The sequence below is a fragment of the Pelobates fuscus genome, chromosome 10 (assembly GCF_036172605.1).
Source record: "Pelobates fuscus isolate aPelFus1 chromosome 10, aPelFus1.pri, whole genome shotgun sequence".
NCBI classification, from domain to species: Eukaryota; Metazoa; Chordata; class Amphibia; order Anura; family Pelobatidae; genus Pelobates; species Pelobates fuscus.
In genome coordinates, this window is record NC_086326.1 from 74,698,302 (window position 1) to 74,719,212 (window position 20,911).

At 38.3% G+C, this 20,911-nt stretch overlaps 1 protein-coding gene across 1 annotated transcript in view; it reads left to right on the forward strand.

The window, feature by feature from the left end:
* The first annotated feature begins 3,704 nt into the window (after positions 1-3,704).
* Positions 3,705-20,911, forward strand: part of TLL2 (tolloid like 2) — a 157,745-nt gene continuing 140,538 nt past the window's right edge. Inside the window, exon 1 of the mRNA XM_063433561.1 lies at positions 3,705-4,032. Coding sequence (XP_063289631.1) covers positions 3,867-4,032 — 166 coding nt within the window. The 5' untranslated portion in view covers positions 3,705-3,866. The remainder of the gene's footprint in view (positions 4,033-20,911) is intronic.

The window sequence follows — 20,911 nt, forward strand, 5'->3', positions numbered from 1 at the left end:
AACAAGATAATGATGCCAAGCATACATCAAATTCTACCAAGACTTGGTTGCAGAAGGAGTCCTGGAAAATTCTACAGTGGCGATCACAGTCACCTGACTTGAACCCCACAGAAAAATCTGGTGGGATTTGAAGCATTAAAACCCAAGAATATTATTGTACTGAAGGCCATTGCCTCATGAGCAATAGGCTAAGATTCCTCAGGAACACTGTCTGATGATGGTGTCTGGCTTTGTATCTCATTTGCAGCAGGTCATAACAGCAAAATGGTGATCTACTAAGCACTAAAGATGCTTGCCATGAAGGGGTTTAATAAAATCATTATAAGTTGCATTTTCAGTTGAATTTGGGGAAACCACTTGGAGCATTTGTTGTGTTGAGTTAATGTATGTCATTGAAATAAAATGTGCTTAGTAAGGATATAGTCACCCCCAGTAATCATACTGTGAATAGACCTAGCAAACAAAAGATTGCCAAAGAAAAAGAGGACACTTCTAAAAAAAAAAAAAACAGTCATCTTATTGTAGAATGAGAAAGCATATCCCTCCTTTTATACCATGGGGTAACCTGCTCGAAACACAATATGGAATGTAAACATTCAGCAACAAATACTCACACCTGAAAAGTATTCTTGTAGCAAAGGTAATGAGGATACTTTGAGTGTGTAATAAAACCAGAAGGACAATTAATACAGGTGTAGGCAAACATTCTTAGAGCAGTCAATAGCAACCGTATGTATAACTTAAAACACAAGGCTGGCTGCTAATAGGAGAGAGGGAATATAAATGCAATGCGGTGTTGTCTAGACTGACCCGACCAACCCTAACACACAAACCTAGGTTAAAGATAAAGAATGAATGCATAGGGGTCCTTGTAGAGGCCAGGCTAGCACTTAGAACATACGTCAGAATGTCTGCAAGAAGAAACAGAATAAATGTAAACAGGCCGATGTCAAGGATAACAGAGATATACAGAAACAAGAAATAAGCCAAGGTCAGGATAACAGAGGACAAGAATAGTCAGGCAAGACTAAGTAAAAAAACAACAACAGGTAAGCATAGCCAAAAACACACTCTCTCTTAAACAGAAACCATGGCAGTGCAAGGAAACAAGGAAGTATATATACCCTATACTGGCTTGTGATTGGTTACACAGGACCATGATGTCACAAGTGTGTACACATAATCAAAAAGCACCACAAAGACTGACATTATAAAAGGAGACCAATTGGAGAGTTCCATGTCATATATGATATGATATATAATGCCCATTTTTTCATTCATAGAAATGTTGTGTACCAATATGCGTGACAGATACGTCTACTCAGTTGTGTTCTAGGTACTCAGGTCTGGTCATCGGTGCTCCATGTACATTCCACTATTATCTGTTTTTGTTTGTGATTTTACTTACCAGTATTCCATTTGTTTTTAATTTTTGGTTTCATTTTCAGGACTTTTATTTTTTATTTCCATTAGATAATCGTCTTTTACTTTTCACCCACGTAATTTCCACGTGTAGTCTGCTTTCTCTCTTCCGGTGCTCTTATTTCCCTAACTGTCACATACTAACAGGGTTATTTACGTAAGTGAGAATTCGAAGTGTATTTAAAATGTAAGGCCGCGGTAACTGAACAGAAAGCACAGCTTATTTAAAGATTTATTTTTTTCTCACAGTTTGGCTATTTTGATCTAAAATTTTGAATTCACCTTAAATTCTCATTTTAATGAGTAACGCTGTATATATTACCCGATATCCCAATTTGGTCTCTCACCCTACCTTGATAATAGCCCAACCAGCTGAAGCACTATGGAGTATTGGAAATTGGTGGCTGAGCCTACCCAGTACTTTTTTAGGTGGTCAATACCCATTTATGTTTATTTATATGCGTGTTTGTTTATACTGCTTTTGGTTGTAAAGATTGAGATATATGCATGATATAGCTTGTTTGTTTATTGTTAAAGCACCACTATAGTGCCAGGAAAACAAACTTGTTTTCCTGGCACTATAGGGTCATTAGATCCCCTTAACCTCAGACCCCCCCTCCCACCTTTTTCCAGCGCCATGCTCCTTCGGCGCTGGGGAACTCTCCTCCCGCGCATTCAAACCGCCCATAGGAAAGCATTACTGAATACTTTCCTATGGACGTCCAGAGTCTTCTCACTTTGATTTTCACAGTGAGAATCGCGGAAGCGCCTCTAGTGGCTGTCCGTGAGAGGTCTTGGTGCATATAGTGGTCCTTTAAAATTAGCTGTAATACATTTGTATTTACTTGTGGTTTCTTATATCTTGCACAAAATAATTTGATTATTATTTGTTATTTTTTTTATTTTTTTTAGACTATAGCTTAAATGTTAATACATTTTATTTATTTGTAATAGTTTCATGTGTGCACCTCTGATACATTATATACAGTATTTTAGTCTCGCTGGAAACTGGGCTTTTTGGAGTTTGGACATTATTTTTTCAGTTTGTTCTGTTACCTTCTACCTCTGACCCACCTTTTATGCTATAAGAGAATGTTCACCTTTTTGCTGTTTACCATTCTATTATTTACTTTAGGATATGTAAAAGAAAATCATGTATATAGTTCTTGGCATACTGTGTTGATAGATTTTTATGGATAACATTTTAAGAACAGATATTTTGGAGGCTTGAATTAATGTGTTTCCATTAATCAGAATTTAAAGTAAAAATGAAAACTATAATTATAAGTAGTAAAAAAAAAAAACCACAACAGAAAATAAAATCAAATCTCAAATTCACTTCTCTCTGACTCAAGTCATTTGCAAATATCATGATACCTGCATGTTTACATCACACCATTAACTGTATGCTAAGCAGTCATACAAATTATTATATTGAACATGTTAGTGGTACTAATCTCTAAAAGGGGCTGATTCACTAAATGCTGAGACAACATACAGTCTAAAATAGCCATGCTGGGGCATTGTTTTCTAAATTTTGCCAAAATTCAGTTTTCAATTAACTACAATTTTAGTGTCTGGTAAATAAACTCAACATGTGATATATCTATTATTAAGTAAATAGCATAAAGCTTTCTTCTTTGCAGTGTCTAGCATGTATCTGCTTCCTAACTGTATTATAGTGTAATATATCTATAGCACAATTTGTATTGAAGACATTGAATACATTCTCCTAATTTACAAGTTATTATATACTTTTTTTCAACAGAGAGTTTTCTGGTTTTTTTTTCCCAATCAAAATGATTAATTAAATAGGTTTTAACATGTACCTGTTATCTTAACAGTTTTTTAAGTCACTTTGTAAAGATCTGCAAATTATACATTAGTAACCAACAATGCAATAATTTCAATCTTCACATTTTTCAGTAAGAATGCAGCCTAAGAATCTCGTTTGTAAAGGTAATATCTAAGTTTCGCATGGACCCAGAGTGTTCTGTCCATACACAGAAGCGTTTTTAAGTTTCAGAAGGTGTTAGGGACCCCAGCAGCCCCTCTGATCCATGGCTTAATGAGCTGTGCTTTCAGGAATGAGCTCATTGGACAAGCTGGTCAGCGAAAAACACCCCGGGGGGAGCCAGAGACACAGAGCAGGGGCTCACACTGACCATCTCTGCACCGTGAGACCCCCGCAAAATTAAAAACGCCCCCCGGACCGCGCCCCCACCCAGTAGATACCGCCTCCAACATCAAGCACCCCATATACACCGCCTGCTGGACCTGATTCCCAGAGCACTGCACTGAGCCCTCCTGCCAGCACCAGCATCCCAAATACTCCCTGGGCCACCTCCCATCACTAAAAGTGAAGCCCCCCTCTGCCTGGCAAGCCACCGTTTACTGAACGTTCTATTTCGAACTCTCAGAGTTACTTCTCTTTCTCTCCAGCAATGAGCTGTGGGACCAACGTGAGGACTGTGTGGACTCTGACATCTGTATCGCTGACCCTGCTGTGGGTGATCCGCCTGACCCTGGGGCTGGACTATGAGTATGGATTGGAGTACTTACTGGAGGACAGCACGGATGACTTTGAGTACAAGGATCCCTGCAAGGCTGGTAGGTTTAGTTAGCATGCCAGTGATCTGATCTCTCTCCAGCTGATCAGTATGGGATGGGGAAGATTGCAAGTTCTATTGTATAGCATGTTGTCATTGAAATGCAAATCAATCACTGCAGAGCTTGCATCTTTATGACTTCTTTATTTCTCACTGTGGACTTCTAATAATCAGCTAAGGGCTTCTATCGTTTGTTCTAAGAATTAATCTAATATGTTAAATAATATATATATATATATATTTTTTTAATGAGACGGATTTATTAAAAACAAACAAAACAGTTCCCACCAAGGCTTATTTTACTTTACGTGTAGTTATGCAAACTCTGTACATACTCATTAATCCTTAAAATGATGGCATGCATGTTAATGAATGAGATCAATCAGTCTCTAGAACATTGGAGTACCAGCAAGAATATTTGGCACAATTTGTTTCACATAACAAGTTTGACAGATATCTTATGTGTGCCTGACATCTCTAATTAGTCAAACAAATAGTTAACCCCATAAGGACCCCTGGTTTTGCCAATTATGTCACATTTTTTTCAAGGGATTAGTTTCAGAATCTTATTTGATCCATATTAATTGTATCTACAAGAAGCTTGGCTTCTGCAATGTGTTTGCTACCAAAGTCATGTGCCATAACAGAGATCCTTGGCATAGAATGGCACAGCCTTTGGCAAACAGGCAATTCTCAGTGCAAGGTCATCTAATTTGGTGAGAGCTTTGTTTCCAGAACTTTGTTTATACTTGACTGCAAGCACATTTGGGTAAGTACTTTAAGTTACTATATGTTTTGTAATATTTGGTCAACAGCAGAACATGTGTTTAAAGGTTGAACTCCATGGACTTGAGTCTTTTTTTCAACCTAGATTGCTATGTAACCATTAGATTTGTGCACGCTCCAAAAGTTTGCTTCGTCTGAATCATATTTCCCCAAAATAGAAAATTTTTCAGGGGAAAATAATTTTGGCAATATGTCGGTTTGGCTTGGAAGAATTTTTTTGCCAAAAACCATATTCAGAAATGAGCCGGACATACTAAAAAGTGGCGCAAAAATGGGCCAAGCAAGAATATGGAACCAGTAGAGGAAAAAGCAGAAGAAACAGTACAAAAAATAAAATAAAATACAAAATCTATATTTATATATCGTAAATTAAAAATATATAATATATAAATATAGATTGTTTTTCTGCTCCTTTCTCGCTCACTTCCCAATTGATCTCTGAATACAATTAGCATTTCTTGACTGTCCCCTAGCAATTCTTCTTTTTTTTTTTTTTTTTTTTTTTTTTACTTATCATTTTTTTTGGGTACCACGGGCTTAATCAGAATCAAATGTCAAAGCGAACATGTTCACCATTGCCCAACGCATTTCACCTGTCACCTGAACAGCTCTATGCGGATAAATTGCAGTCCAGACCAACATGAATCTCCAAGTATAGTAACCATGATTGTGCCTTTATTGTGATTATATTATTGAAGAAAGGTATATATCTTCACATAATGTGTGATTGCTGATTCTGAATAGTATGTGTTTATTCACTAAACAGTAAATTGAAATGAACTGAAAAGCTTAATTGCAAAATTTAGGCCAAAGGTAGCTTTTGAAAGTTTCTCCAATTCCAATGTTTAATTATTCAACGCACCACAAATAAATATTTAATAATTAAAACCCCAAATCTGTGCTTTGTAAGAGACATTGCAAGCCAGGATAATTAGTACAACTCTAGAATTAAAGGAGCTGATGATCAGTATTTGCCCGTAATGACCACTGTTGAATCATTTAGTCTAAAAATTATTTTGAGGGGGATGATGGTAGAATATTTTGTATGTGGTGTCTTGGCTTGTCAGCATTTTAGCAGCCGAAAAAGACTTCGAAAAATGAATTGCACAACAAAAAAAAAAAAAGGGCGCAAAAATGGGCTACTGCTAAATATATAGATAAATATAAATATAATGTATATATTTTGCTGTGCACTGATAGGTGCATTTTTGTATACCGAGAGGTGATAGGTTAGTCATTATGGCGGTTCGGAAATCGGGAAGTCGGATGATACCCGATTGACCCAATTTAAAATTGCAATTAGTAATGAAATGACTCTCCAAATCTACTGTATATCACTGAGTATGTATGTGATAACCACTCATGGCACACCATGTATGTATGATTTATATTTCCCATGGTGCACAACCACTTTAGGCTGGCTGAAACTAGAGCGAGGATAGTGCAGACTGCATGCAGAGTATAACTTTATCCACATTTTCAGCACCTAGTGGATTCTATTATCACCAACCATGTCAAATACTGTATTCTAGTGCATGCAAAATTGTGTCCAAAATAAAGGTCCATGCAAGGTCTTGCAAGATTCATGACTATTCTCATTAGCTGTCACTGGTAACCTTTGCCACCCTTTGTCAAAATAATTATTCTGCTAATCACATATAGTTATACTTTCTTTGTAATATATCTTTCAATTGCATTGGAATTTCAGTTTTTTTTTTTTTAAATCAAAATAGTATTTTATTATTTATATAAGTTAACAACTTTCTCATGAGGTGGCTTCTGTTTGATAAAAACAAAACATGCCTGTTTGAGTGATTGTTAAAGCACGATATTGGCAGTTGAGCCCTTTTGATTGGTTGATGGATTACAATGAAATCCATTAAGGTAAAGGAATCAGAAAGTAGCAATATTTGTTACTCACTACTTATGGATGATCTGTCTGACAATTGGTGTTCCAGTCACTACAGAAGCAGATAAATGCTGTAGTGCGAGGAAGTTGTGATCCTAGTAGTGGCATCATGACAACTCAGCTTATTAAAAGAAAGCTCCAACTTTATTTATAAATATTAAAATGTTAGTCCAGAGTATGAAGGCCAAACATTTTGGACCACGAACCAATGCTTACTTATTAGGACCTTAGCTAAAATATTTTAGATTCAGAGGATCCCTTGTACGTAATAATAATAATAATAATAACAATATCAATTACAATGTATAGTTTGATCATTATTGACATGTCTGCTGCTGAGTCAGTAACGACAGTAATGGAATCACAATTTCATTGTTCTGATACGTTTTCATTGGCACTTTGCCATTCTCTGTTTGGTGATGCTGGGCCCCATATCTTATGTTAACCTGTCAACAATAAGCAATTACAATCCTTTTGAAGAAAAGTTATCAGCTCATTTATGGAACAGTGTCTGGATTGTCCATCAGAATACTGGGCAGATGCCCATTGGGCTGTGCCAGTATACAGGCTGCGGCTAGGTCATCCTCCCCTGTAGTGACCCCATGCTCTGTGTATGACAAGCACTCACTGTGTTAAGATGTGCATATAAGTCCCCGCTGACTGCATCACAGCCAAACTAATATTTTAGCTTCCTTTGTAAGGTAACGCGAGAGGCCAGAATGGATGTTCAATGCTTATGCCTATGATTGCCTTACTTATCTGCTTGAGTCTCTCCTTGCTTTACTGACTCATCTGCACTCATCTGCAGGCCTCCAGACCTAGCTCCCTGGTTTCTGCTTTTGGGAACACCAGGGAACTGTCCCCAACAAGTATAGTGCAAGTGCATCATTAGACATGCTCCCTTTATGCTCATGGCAGTAAGACCTTGTAGCATTAAAACAGTGCTCCCTAAAAGGTCTCAGTGAGCTGGCCTAAGAGGATTAGCAGGAAGCCTGGCGTGAGGCTGACCAGAAAGTAATTCGGGCGGACATGCCCATTTTCTGATCACCCTTTTTTGGGAATGAATGTACCTCCCAACCTTCTGCATACACATGTCTGTATATGTGTGTTTATGTATATGAGCCTGAATATAGGTGCCAAAGTATCTGTGTGCTTGCATTTATGTAACTGTGTGTCAGTGCCTGTGACTGGCCTAATCATAGTCCTTGTCTGTCCTGAATGGATACATAGGTAACTGTAATATCAACAAAGATTTTACAAACCAAAGAAAATGCTTTTCTAACAATTAATCAATACCGAGAAAATGACAAAAGTGTTGGTGCAAAACAAAACAAATACCACAATAATAACGTTGGCATGCTAAAATCACTAAACATATGCTCATGATTCCTTGCTAATCAATAAAAGAGAATAAAGTAAAATAGGCATTGAACAACCAGATTACGTAGCAATATGGATGTGCACTATACCCAAATGGCAGATGTGAACATGTTTGAAGGGTTACTCCAAGCACTGAAGTGGTCATGGTGCCTCAAGTCTATATGCAGAGTATTTCACATTGAAAAGCTGCACATACAGAAATGAACCCCTTAGCTGTTGGAGGTGTAATTTCACCTCCGTCAGCATCAGTAGCCAGCCCAGAACAAAGATCCGTGCTGTCTAATGCCATCCCGGACACAAGGCACCAGTCGGCCAATGGCAGCACACCCCTCCACTTGCTTCCCATGTTTTTCCCTTAGTCTGTTCGCCCCGACCTGCCTCCTCGACCGGCGAGGGGAAGTGTCATCAGCCATTGAGGATTTAGACTTTTAGCCTTTCATTAATTTATTTAAGCTGTGGTGTGGCAGACCACCTCAGAAAGGGTTATTCTTAGTTAACCAGTGTTTTATGAAAACATTGTTTTTTGGTTGGAGTAACACTTTAAGGAAACATGCACACATAGAAATGTTGACTTGGAACACTACAAGTTAATGACACACATGTCGCCTATTATCATTACTGCTCTATTTTAAAAAGGGTCAAAAAGGCAGGTCAGATCATTCCAAGAGAAATCCATCTTGTTTGTTTGCATTTATCTCCAATCATATGATTAACGATGACAACTGAAGTTAAGTTCTTAGTAAGTTGATAAATTCTAAATTTGACTGTGTTAATTGTAAACAAAAAGTTGTGATATTTTTGGATTCCATTCTAAATACTTTCATGGAACTGTCTGAAAGGCACAAATCGCTACTATTTGGAGGCCAGTCCTTGATTGTGAGTTACCCCCATATTAACAAAATCGTGATTAATTACTAGAGAAGCAATGTAGATTATTGAGAAGGCAATTACAAGTATTAGACTAAAGTTACTGAACATAAAACATACCTTAGTGTAACCTTCAGTTTAAAATGTTCCTATTTTGGCCTAAAATGTACAATTCCGTAAACAAATAAAAAAAGACTTGGCATTATAAAAGGATGATCGTTACAATGCTGTACCTTTATTCTGTAGGTTTAGGGTGTTTGTGGACTGTAGCCTACAGTTTGCAAGGCTTAGAATGTAATGAATTCGAGTTGCTTATCTGCAATAGTGAACTGTTTTAATTGATTACATAATTACTAAAACTGCAGGCAAAATAATATTTATTCCTAAATGCTTAATTTAATCAATTCAGAATTCATCACTTAGTATATATTTATTAAAAACCAAATACACTACTTTATGGTTTATTGTAGACCTAAAAATGTAAGTAATTTAAAATCTTGTTGGTAAAGTTTCCGCAAAAGCAAATGATTTGGGGAAATTCTACAACCCAGCTTTAGTAACAGTTTGGCTATTTTAACCTATTCTTTTCAATTAGGTTTTCAGTTTTTTATGATTCAAAGTTCAGCGGTTAAATACCTACTTAGTGTAGTTATACATGCCTTTCTCTTGTAGTATTCCTTCGCCATCTCTCTTTACCCACAGAATCTTTAATCTTATTTCTTTATTTGTTATATCTTTTATCTAAATTTTACTCTTACTCTCATGCTATACACTTCAAGTTATGCACCTCACTTATTTTTTTTCTCATTTCCTCCTACGCATTCTCTCTTACCCAGGATCAGAATTTTCCAAATTTTCTTTGTTTCATGTTTCATTCCCCCAGAGTGCCCTGCTCTCTCCTGTTAATGGGCAGATGGGAAGTGATACTTTCCACTTCCTGTTCAGCCTCACACACAGACACTTGGCCATTAGCTGGGCAGTAGCTGTTCATGCAGCTCTGTTATTGACAAGATATAGGAATCCCAGTGGTTTACACTAAGGAAGATAGGTATAAACTTTTTAGGAATGGCTCTTTCTCAGGGACTCCCCGGGTAGACACAATGTATAGCGCCAACAAATTCCATAGCACTTTACAATGGGTGGACTAACAAACACGTAACTGTAACCAGACAAGTTTGACACACAGAAACAGAGGAGTTGAGGGCCCTGCTCAATGAGCTTACATACTAGAAGGAGTGGGGTAAAGTGACACAAAAGGTAAGGGAAGTAGATTGGTAGAATAGTATTCAATGAAGACTTAGCGTGTTTTTTTATTCTGGAGCCATTAACAGTTTAATTGATATGTTTTGTGAAAAAGTGAGTTTTGAATGTTTTTTTGAAGGATTGGAGACTGGGTTAGCATCTAACGGAAAAGTGAAGGGAGTTCCACAGGAACGGTGCAGCCCTAGAGTATACTATTATACCTAAAATATTAAAAAGGCTGACTAGACTAAAGAGTACATTGCCCAAAGCTACTGATATTTATCTCCCCTATTTAAGGTCAAAAGGCACATTATACCTGCTGAAAACAGGTCCCCCCTAGTGGTCAGCCCTGCTCTACCTAATGGAAAATGCCTACTCTGCCTAATGGGAAAATCCGACCCTGAGGCCACAACACCTGGTTTGCTGAAAGTTTGCTTACCCCTGACTGTAGTCTTTGGCAACACCATTCTCAGTTTATGTAAACCTTTATTTTCTGCTCAAAAATATTATATTTTGTGTTATTCACATATATTTTTGTGTTATTCAGCATATGTTTCACAGGCAAGAGTATAGGTTTGTTTGAGGTGTCACTGTGCTACTTTTGCAGTCTATTATTCTCTGACTCCCTATAATAATGCTACCATTTTATGCTTTTTCTCCTTCTGTCCTTGTCTCCGCTTGCATGACATATCCACACTTCCCATCTATATTTGCATGTTCCATTCCTATTCTTATTGTCCTTTTAATGTCTCTACTTAATTTTATGTCCCCTATATCTCTTCAGATTTTAACTTCATCTCTCCACTCCACATTTTCATACTCCTTTTATATCATATTTCCAAACCCCAATTTCATTCTCTTTCTTTTCTTACCATTGTATGCTATATCTTCACCACACTTTCCTCTGATGCCATCTGACCATACTTTCATTTAGTACCCATTCCTCACACTTCCTTCTCATATCATCTTCAGACTCTTCTTTCGCATGCTGTTTCCCACACTTACTTTCGGTTCGATCTGCTCACACTTCCATCTCATTCCATCTGTTGACTCCACCAATCTTTCAACTTCCCATTTCAGACATTATGCTTTTCATTCCATCTGCTCAATCCTATGCCATTTTCAACTCTCCCTTTCATTTTCTTTGCCCACCTTTCCTCGTTCTCGAGATAAATGCCCTCCTCAAATTATTCCCTATGCTTACTCTTCCTTCTTGTGCCTTCTTGCAATTTCTTTTTATTATTACATTTGAGCTGTGACTTGATCTGCTGGGGGGATAGTCACCTATAGGTTAGCAGATGAGATACTTCCACGAATGACAAGTAAGGTAACCAAAGCTAATTTGTAAAAAATGTGGATAACCCTTTTTCCTTGTGCTGCTCTGTTTAACCCCTTAAGGACACATGACGTGCCTGACATGTCATGATTCCCTTTTATTCCAGAAGTTTGGTCCTTAAGGGGTTAAAAAAACAAAACAAATTATATTAATATCTATTGAGCAGTGAGCAGGTACACGTGCTAGATAATGGACTTCTGTAGTTAGACTCTTTCTTCCAATACATCATGCATTTTCAGTGCCCGTAATGGTACAGGGAAACCACCCCTCTCACCTTTGTTTTCTTCGTTAAAATATTCTTCAGGCAGTTTGCTACTTTATACCTCGACAGCATAACAAAGTTCCTCTCGATGTTTCATGCAGCTCAGTACTTCTTTTACTTCTTCAAAATGAGCCCTATTGCATTGAGAACTGTGCAGAACATCGAGCAAACTGAAATCTTAGTGTGTAAATGTTCCTAGAAATATTATTTTACTAACAAGTGGACTGTGGATGAAAGGGGGTGCATTGTCAGTAACAATGACTACTTATGCTGTGATGTTCATACAATAATCGTATTGGTATAAGAGAGCCTACTGTGTGCCACGAGACTGTCTCCTACACCATTATATCAAAAGGCAATATTGTTGAAAGAAAGCAAGATTCATCATTTTTTTTCCATGTTCTAACATGGCAATGTACATGACATTGTGATTTGTAAACACAGTCAACATTTTTCCAATACTCATTGAAACGGTTTTGATGATAAACATGACCCTTTAACCTTGCCTTTTGTGTTAGTTGGAAGAAGTGGAATTCAACTTGGTCTTGTATTGCTACAGCCCATCCATTTCAAGTTTTGACATAATGTGTGTTCAGGAATTCACTTCTTCACAGAGCTATTGTAAAAAGAGTTTCAGAGTACTTTTGGACTGTAAATAAGACAAGTGTGGCCATCCTTATTTTACTTTGTTTGTTTGTTAACAATGTAGTTTGGCAGACAGATGCTTACTTTAAAGGGTTTATCCTAGCACCAAAACTACTACATTCCGCTAGACTGCAGGTGTCATTCTCTGGTCTTGGTTTAAAGTGTTTTTTAAAGCAGTTTGACCAAAACCGCTTGAAAAACACTTGCTGTGTTCTAATGTAGAAGTTCCACTTCTGCATTAGCAATATCAATTTAGTCTATGTTTTAATAGCAGAGATGGGTTGAGAATGACAAAAGTCAGTGGTCCAAATATGTCCAAAACTGAAAATGTGGAACTGGAACTTTGAATGGAACTTATGAGCAAGGGACTGGCCACCGGTGTCTTGAACACCCCAGTTTTGGACAAGCAGAGCAATGTGCCATCAGCATGACACCATATCTGCTTTGTATGCAATGATCATGGTTCTTAGATTGTCCTTTTAAGTTTTTTGTTTAATGCACCACTCAATGTCACCTCTCGATATTGTTGTCTTTTCCATGTTGGCCGTAAATGTGCAATTCCTTTGTCAATTCTCTCAGTTTGCTGAATAATCTTTCTTCAGTAATGTCAACAAAGAGCAGGGATAATTCAATAAATTTAACTAAATAAACTTGAATATCCTTTTAATGGAACACTTTATGTGCACCATAATATATAACTGCTACAATGTTCTGTGGTGGGTGTGGTCCTAGGAGTGCGCTGCTAGCTCTCCTGAGCTTTGCCAGTCATCTGATCCCTCTCAGCCTATGAGTTAAGCCATGCACCCACCGCCAGGATTTGCTCAGACAGAGAGCTTCCAGTTTTCTGTTTGAAGTAGTGGTGGTGGGCATGGGGAACGGTAATCAGCAAACCTGTGATAAGAAGCTTTACCATTTTAAAATAGTTTGACAACTTACAATAAGGGTGCCAGGGCACGCCTTTTACCATAACTACTACAGCTTGCTGTAGTGGTTAAAGGACCACTCTAGGCACCCAGACCACTTCAGCTTAATGAAGTGGTCTGGGTGCCAGGTCCAGCTAGGGTTAACTAATTGTTTTATAAACATAGCAGTTTCAGAGAAACTGCTATGTTTATCAATTAGTTAAGCCTTCCCCCTAATTCTCTAGTGGCTGTCTCACTGACAGCCGCTAGAGGCGCTTGCGTGATTCTCACTGTGAAAATCACAGTGAGAGCACGCAAGCGTCCATAGGAAAGCATTATGAATGCTTTCCTATGTGACTGGCTGAATGCGCGCGCAGCTCTTGCCGCGCGTGCGCATTCAGCCGACGGGGAGGAACGGAGGCGGAGAGGAGGAGGAGAGCTCCCCGCCCAGCGCTGGAAAAAGGTAAGTTTTTACCCCTTTCCCCTTTCCAGAGCCGGGCGGGAGGGGGTCCCTGAGGGTGGGGGCACCCTCAGGGCACTCTAGTGCCAGGAAAACGAGTATGCAAGACAAATATTTCCTCGGTGATAATTGTTATACTTAATTAAGCAACAGTTTATTCCAGAATACTCTACAATGGGAAAAAGAGACCTACAAGCGATTCTATCTCAACAAATATGACTTGTTTGACTTGGAAAAAGGGTTGACCTTGCTCAAATTGACTTGTCTGTAAATCCTGCATGGGACATTTACAAGTATGCAGGTGCATAGTGCTTTTGTATGTGTAACAATAAGTAGTATTATACCTTTGGGATCACTTTGGAGCAGGAAGGAGAAGGTGTGTTGCAGTATCTGATCTTTTGTTTCTGTGCTGGCACTAATGATGGTGTGTTTAGCACCTGTCTAACTGTGAAAAGAAACAGGAACCTACAGGCAATTCTGTCCACTTCACAAATGGCTTCTCTAATGGCTGTTACTCTTATCAGAACAATGGATGGATGATAAATGAACAAGAAAAAAATCAAAACACACCACTATGTGGGAGTCTGCAAAAATGGTCATCAACGAGCATTACCCAAGTACACGAATATCTAAAAAGTAATATTCTTTTTTAAGGGAGAGATATGTACAGTGTCACGCAACACATAAAATAAAATTGTGACTCAAAAAAAATTGGCTCTTTGAGACTCAATACCCAGCTATACTGCAGATAGAATATATGTATCATCATTGGATTGCACTGTCGTTTATACTTTATATTACTATAAAACAGCAATTTGTAGGCACCTCTGTTACCTTGGTACTTGGAGAGGACTGAAGGTCAGCCTCCTCCTCACAGACTATAGGCCCTGGCCTGAAATGGGATTCTGTTTTGGGGAAGCATGTACAAGGGCCTCATTTGAACTAGCTATCCCCCCTGGTTTAGGTTTGTGAGGTTGAAATATCCTCATTTTAAAAGGGTATTCTTTCAGGCTCTCCATTGCCCTCTGTTTGTGGAAAATGCAATATTATTTGTATAATTACAATATGCAAATTAAGAAGATGCAAAATGACAAGTTCCCTCTCTGTCTTCACATATTTTAGAAAATTGTAATTATTTTATAGATTTGAGAAATTATTATGCTGTTTGTTCTTCACATTATGTTTGTTGTTTATATATTTATGGTTGTCACCACATGTTTAGGAATAGTTCACAAAGGCTAGTCCTAGTTCAAAAATAAAGAATTGTACGTTTCTTTTGGAACTCTCTGTTCCATGTGGATTTGTTCAGGGATCCCAGTGACAGAATCTTCGGACCTGTTGGCTGGTTGCATGGTCCCTGTAGCTAGCCCAGGACAAATGCAAAAGAGCTAGGCCTGAGAGCCACCGCTGCCTTGGCAGTAGCAAAAGGAGCTGGAATCACAATATGCAGAAGTATTGATACCTGTTTGGGACAATACCTGCCTGGAAGGGTGCTTCAACCTAGTTGGATGGAAGAGCGGCGGAGAGACCCCAGTCAAGCTTTGGCAACTGGGGCTAATGTGCTCCAGAGTTCCGTGTGGCAGCTAGGAAGCAAACCTGGCGGAGGTACTTGGTCAGAATATGGGAGCTCCGTCACAGTCACCATTCTGTTGATTTCTCCCACGTGCTATAACACAAATATACAAACTAAAACTGTTCAGAAAGTATGCCATGTAATATGAAAAATAGAGACATTTATTGAAGAGGATACAAAAAACATTGTATAGGACTGTGATACCTCATTCCCCTTGAAAGCACATTGGTACCTGACAGAGTTCTCCCAGTATTTCTTCCACTGTTCAAAACACTCTGCAAAATCCTATGTTGGTAGCTGCCTCGTCGTATTTACCTGAATCTCAAATCTCATCAAGGATCTGAAATCTCTTCCCTTTCAAAGGTGATGTTTGTTGTGGAAAAAGCCAGAAGTCACAGAGCAGCAAGATTTAAACAGATTCTCTACCATCTTTGAAGTGTTTGTGTCACACTTTTATTTGCAATGCACTCATTGCATCGTCCCTGAAAGTCTTCTGGATCATACAAATAGTTTCCACAGAGGAATATTCACGCTTAACGCAGATTTGTTGCTCTACTCACGAAGTCATTTTGAATGTGACGGCCACACAGTTCACATGCTCATTCAACGGCATCTAGCGCCCCCTCTCTACAGTACTAGTCATCATTGTTCATGCATGTGCATTCCAGTGTACTCTCCTTGATTGCCAGGTTACATCGATGTTGGTCAAACCGTTTTCTTTAAATTAACAATGACTGAACTTTTTCCGGACCAACCCCGAATATGAGGTCTGTCAGGAAAAAGTCCAGTCATTTTTAATAAAACGAGAAAGGTTTGCCCAACATCGACATTGGATGCTCTTCACCCGGGAGGGGGAAAACTCCTGCCACCCTGTAAGTATCTTAATCTTTGTAGTATGTCCAAGGTGGTGGCAAATGAGAACTAAGAGAAGTTGGAAACAGGATGCACAAAATAGAGGTGTAACCAAGAGAATTGCCAAGAGAGACATGAATAATAATAATTAGGGGTGCAGCTGAGACTAGCTCCAAGTTAAGTGGGGATTGCAATAACTGTGGTGGATTGACACGGTGGGATGGTGAGCGTCAATGATATAAAGGTATTTGGCATAAAATAAGAACAGCAGAATTTAAAAGTGGGACTAGTATAAAGGGATAAGAGTATATGAGAAAATGTCAAAAATGAAAGGAGGTTAGTTAGTTAGAATTGTCATAAAGGGAAAAGAACATGAAAGCAAATTGGCATAACGTGTCTGACTGTATCTTCTTTAATACAAAAGTGGATCCTAGCAATCTTCCCAATAATTTTACAACAGAATACAAGAAAATATTTGAGCTTCCAACATAAAATTGAATGTACTTGAAATGATGAATACAATTTACAACCAATGTCTGAAACGTTTCTTTATGGAGCTACAGATAAGAAAACATTATTGTTGTCATCCTTAATGAAGTTGGTACATGTGTTTCGCCCAGTGCCAATGGAAGGTTTTGCTCATATGATAAAGCCAAAGGATAAGTGCATGTACCTACCACACTCTGATATGGCAAGTTCTTGTCTTCTGTTGGTGAAGAAAACAAAGAAGTACACTTTGTGCTACAATGCATGGAAATAATGGCTTGTGGTCATGTGTTTGAGCCAAACCACAATTAAGCCACCTCTAAACATCCTGTCACTTTTACAAACTGCTCACCAGTGTCTCATGAGTTGTTCACTTCTATATAACAATAGTTCACGAGAAAAAGATCAAGAGGGGTAGAGTCTACATTCTCCTAAGAGAAGACAATAATGGTGTGAGCTGCTGTCCTAGGAAACTGAACAGATGTGAGTCAATCCATGAAGGGGTACATCATTAGAGGTGCACAATTAAAATCACCTTAAATTCATTACCAAATGTCTATATTTTTTAAGGAATGCTCAAAGTGATATTATTTATTTTACAAACGTTTTTGAATTTGTGCCTCGATATTGTTAACAGTGAAACCATTTTCAAACAGATTGGAACTTAAGGCCCTTTATAGTAGGAACTTCCACTTTAACAATATCTGTAAAGAGGTGCAAACTGGAGGTGCCTTGGGACCTAGGAAAATGGTCTCATTAAAATGCGCTGTTGTGGATATGGTGCTAACATTATATATGTTGTAATAGCAAGTGGATGTCTTCTAAGCCATGGATGGCCAAAAATTAGATGTCCAACTGGTGTGGAACGCCAACACCCATGAGGCTTTGCCAGCCTTGAGATAGCCAAGATTCCTGCTCTAGTCTCTTGGTGAAATATCAACTAACAGACTAGAAGGAGTGGAGACAGTGTAAATATAGTCATTGTTTTTCAGTTAGGTCATCATTTGGCAAATAAACCTGCCTGCGGGTTTGAAACTCATCTAGTTATAATCGATTACGTAGGTTTGTTTGAATACCAGCACCATTCTAGATACCTGTTAGCCATAGTGATGCGACCTATGATAGATGCATTTCATTCTGTGTTTTCTCAATGAATATAATCTCGCAAATGTGTTCACTGTCTGTTTTGTGTTTTGCAGAGCGCTAACTAACAATACCTTAGAATTTTGTAATCTATTTTTTTTTCCTTTTCATTCAAGAGGCATAATTGCTGATTTCTTGTGCCCCAGGCAATGTAGAGTTGCGTTGGACACAGATAATTCTATCCAGTGTAGGACTCGGATTACAATGTATAGATTGAGTTTATACCCCTTTTGTACAGATTCAGCAGCTGTGAACAATCTAGCAGCAGCTGCTAACATCCTACTGGCTTACTGAAAAAGCCAGGAGACCAGGAGAGCTTGGTTTCAGCAGTGAATATCCACATTCCAGAGTTTTTTGGAGTTTAGCTGTAGAAACTACTGTGAAAAAAGATTTATCTTGCATACAACAAAAAGGCTTTTATAACTCAGCTCTTTATCTCCATAAACATCTAATGCAACATTTTAATAAACTAGTAAAGAAGCATTGTTTCAGCCGCGGCGGTCACGACCATGATAATATCTCTGCAATGCTAATAACGTGGCTTTATTGAAGAACAAAAATTTAGAGATTAATTTTCTAGCTGTCAAGGCAACTGTCCTACAACGTTTAATGCGGAGAGCTGTCTGTGGAACACAAAAACACTTTTGTAAAGAATTGTTTTTCAAGTATATATATATTTACGGGGAAAAAAGCGAAAACTCCAAACTTTTGTTTGGAAAATAATTAGAAACTGTATTTACTAGTCATCGTGACACACTCAGAACCTGCTATTTGGAGAGTAAAAGTAAATGAGAACTGTTGTTAACCTAAAAGGTGTCAGTGTGTAAAATTGTAAAGATAAAAAAACAGTTTAACCCATTTCTTTGAAAAATATTTAAATAAAAAAAAAAATTAGAAAGCTATTAAAATTACACATGAGGCAAGATTCAAAAATACCTAAACCTGGATACTTTCTCCCCCCACCCACCCCCAATATTTATTTTTAATGTAGCATCAAAGGATTACATAAACACTTTGAGATACTCATGTGATACGTAATACATTTTAAACACAAATCTTTAACACATATGCTAGCCTATAATAAGGTAGTCCTAACACTTTAATCAACATTTATAATCAGTGTCCAATTGTGTATATTGTTAAATATAATCAGCACCCCTAAATGCTTGGTCAAATGCTGGGTGGTGTGTGTGTGTGTGTGTGTGTGTGTGTGTGTGGGGAGGCGATGGGTGGGGGGGAAAGGGGGAGTGGGAAGGGAGGGGTGGTACTCCTGTGGGAGAAGCAGAACAGAAAGGGTTAGGCCTAAGCTGCACTGCAGGTACAATGCATATCTATTTGGAAATCAACGAGAGCATAAAGGAAAAGTGTTTTAACTAAGGAGTAAAACAAACAATTTGGAAAACAAGCAAAGTAAAAGGACACTGTAGGCACCCAGACCACTCCAGCTCATTGAAGTGGTCTGGGTGCAGTGTGCCAGGTCCCTTAACCATGCAATGGTAATTTATTGTATATTTTGCAATAATAAACTGAAATAACTGCAATAATTCACCTCTAGAGGCTGAAATCCAGCATAACCCAAAACCCCATAAGGAAGCATTATCCAATGCATTTCTATGGGGTAAGTCCTAATGTGAGGCCTAGTGCTCATCACGCATGTGCCTTAGGTCACACGCCACCTGACATTGGTGGAGGAGGAGCCTGAACCAGTGCCCAGGGATATTGCCGCTAAAATCAGGTAAGTGACAGAAGGGGTGGAGGGGGGCATGAGGGAGGCACTGTAGGGAGCTATTGTGCCAGGAAAACAACTTTGTTTTCCGGGCACCATTGTTTCCCTTTAAAACAAGCCCTAGAGTTCACCCAACTCAGGTAATAGCCGTGAACCATGTTACTTTTTTAAGCAATAAAATGCATCTTCAAAAAATATTTCTAAGAACTGAAATATGTATATATTAAATATGTGCCTGATTCCATTTACTGTAGACAAAAATATCTACATAAACAGGCTACTTTCTACAAATGTATTGTGAGGTGTTATAATGTTGTGGGTTGTTTCTAAATAACAGAACTAGAAGAAATAAAAGAACCAGGCTAGAATAAATACAATACCTTATTTTTTAGTGGTAAACCAACACTAGTTTCTCATTCTAGTCGAGATATCATTTTTGTCTACCTTCTCCATCCTCTAATTGTTTTATTCAAGTACAGGGACCTGATGTATGGGGTAGTTTTTCTTTCCTATCACTGCCATTATTGGGACATTAATATCATAATCAGAAGGTAGATATCGTCTGATCCAGGCATGACCAAATGCTGGAGCTCCAACTGTTGCAGAACTCCAACTACCATGAAGCTTTGATAGCCTTAGGGACGCCAGGGTATTTTTTTTTTTATGCGGGTATTTGAACTCCTGCTCTCATCTCTCTTGCTGGGACATCATGTATTTAAATACTAGAAGAAGTAGATAAATGTCTTGGAGATTCATTTCAGGGTGATCAAAAGAAATTCTGATTTCTGAAACGTTGCATGCTAGAATTTCAGGGGACTTGACTCGTGCGATCCCGAACATGCTAGTTTTCATTCGTGATTTAGAATGCTATTACTGGCACCAGAAAAAAAGGGCGATGGAATGAAGAAGCAGCTGTTTTTTTTTTTTTTTTTGGGTGGGAGCAAATAAGCAGCTTAGTTTTCCATGATGGGTAAGAGGTCTACCCAATCATGTAGACTGGATCTTCTGTCCAATAAAGAGGTGTAAATATTAATTAGGGGACAGCCACTAAATGTTGGTGTTATTCATAGATTGATTGAAGTTACCAATGGAGATAAAAAAACGATGACCAATAAAACATCAATACTATTAAGCAGGTTTTTTTGACACTAGGCACCTTGACTTGACAACTATTGAGTGATACAGACCAACAGTGATCCTATGTGTTTACCGCTACTGTGCCTGTGTGTGAGTATGAGATATTGATTCTAGTGTGAGACTAGCTTTAGATTCATGCTGTATCTAGCAGCTAGTACTGCCAGGAGCACTAGA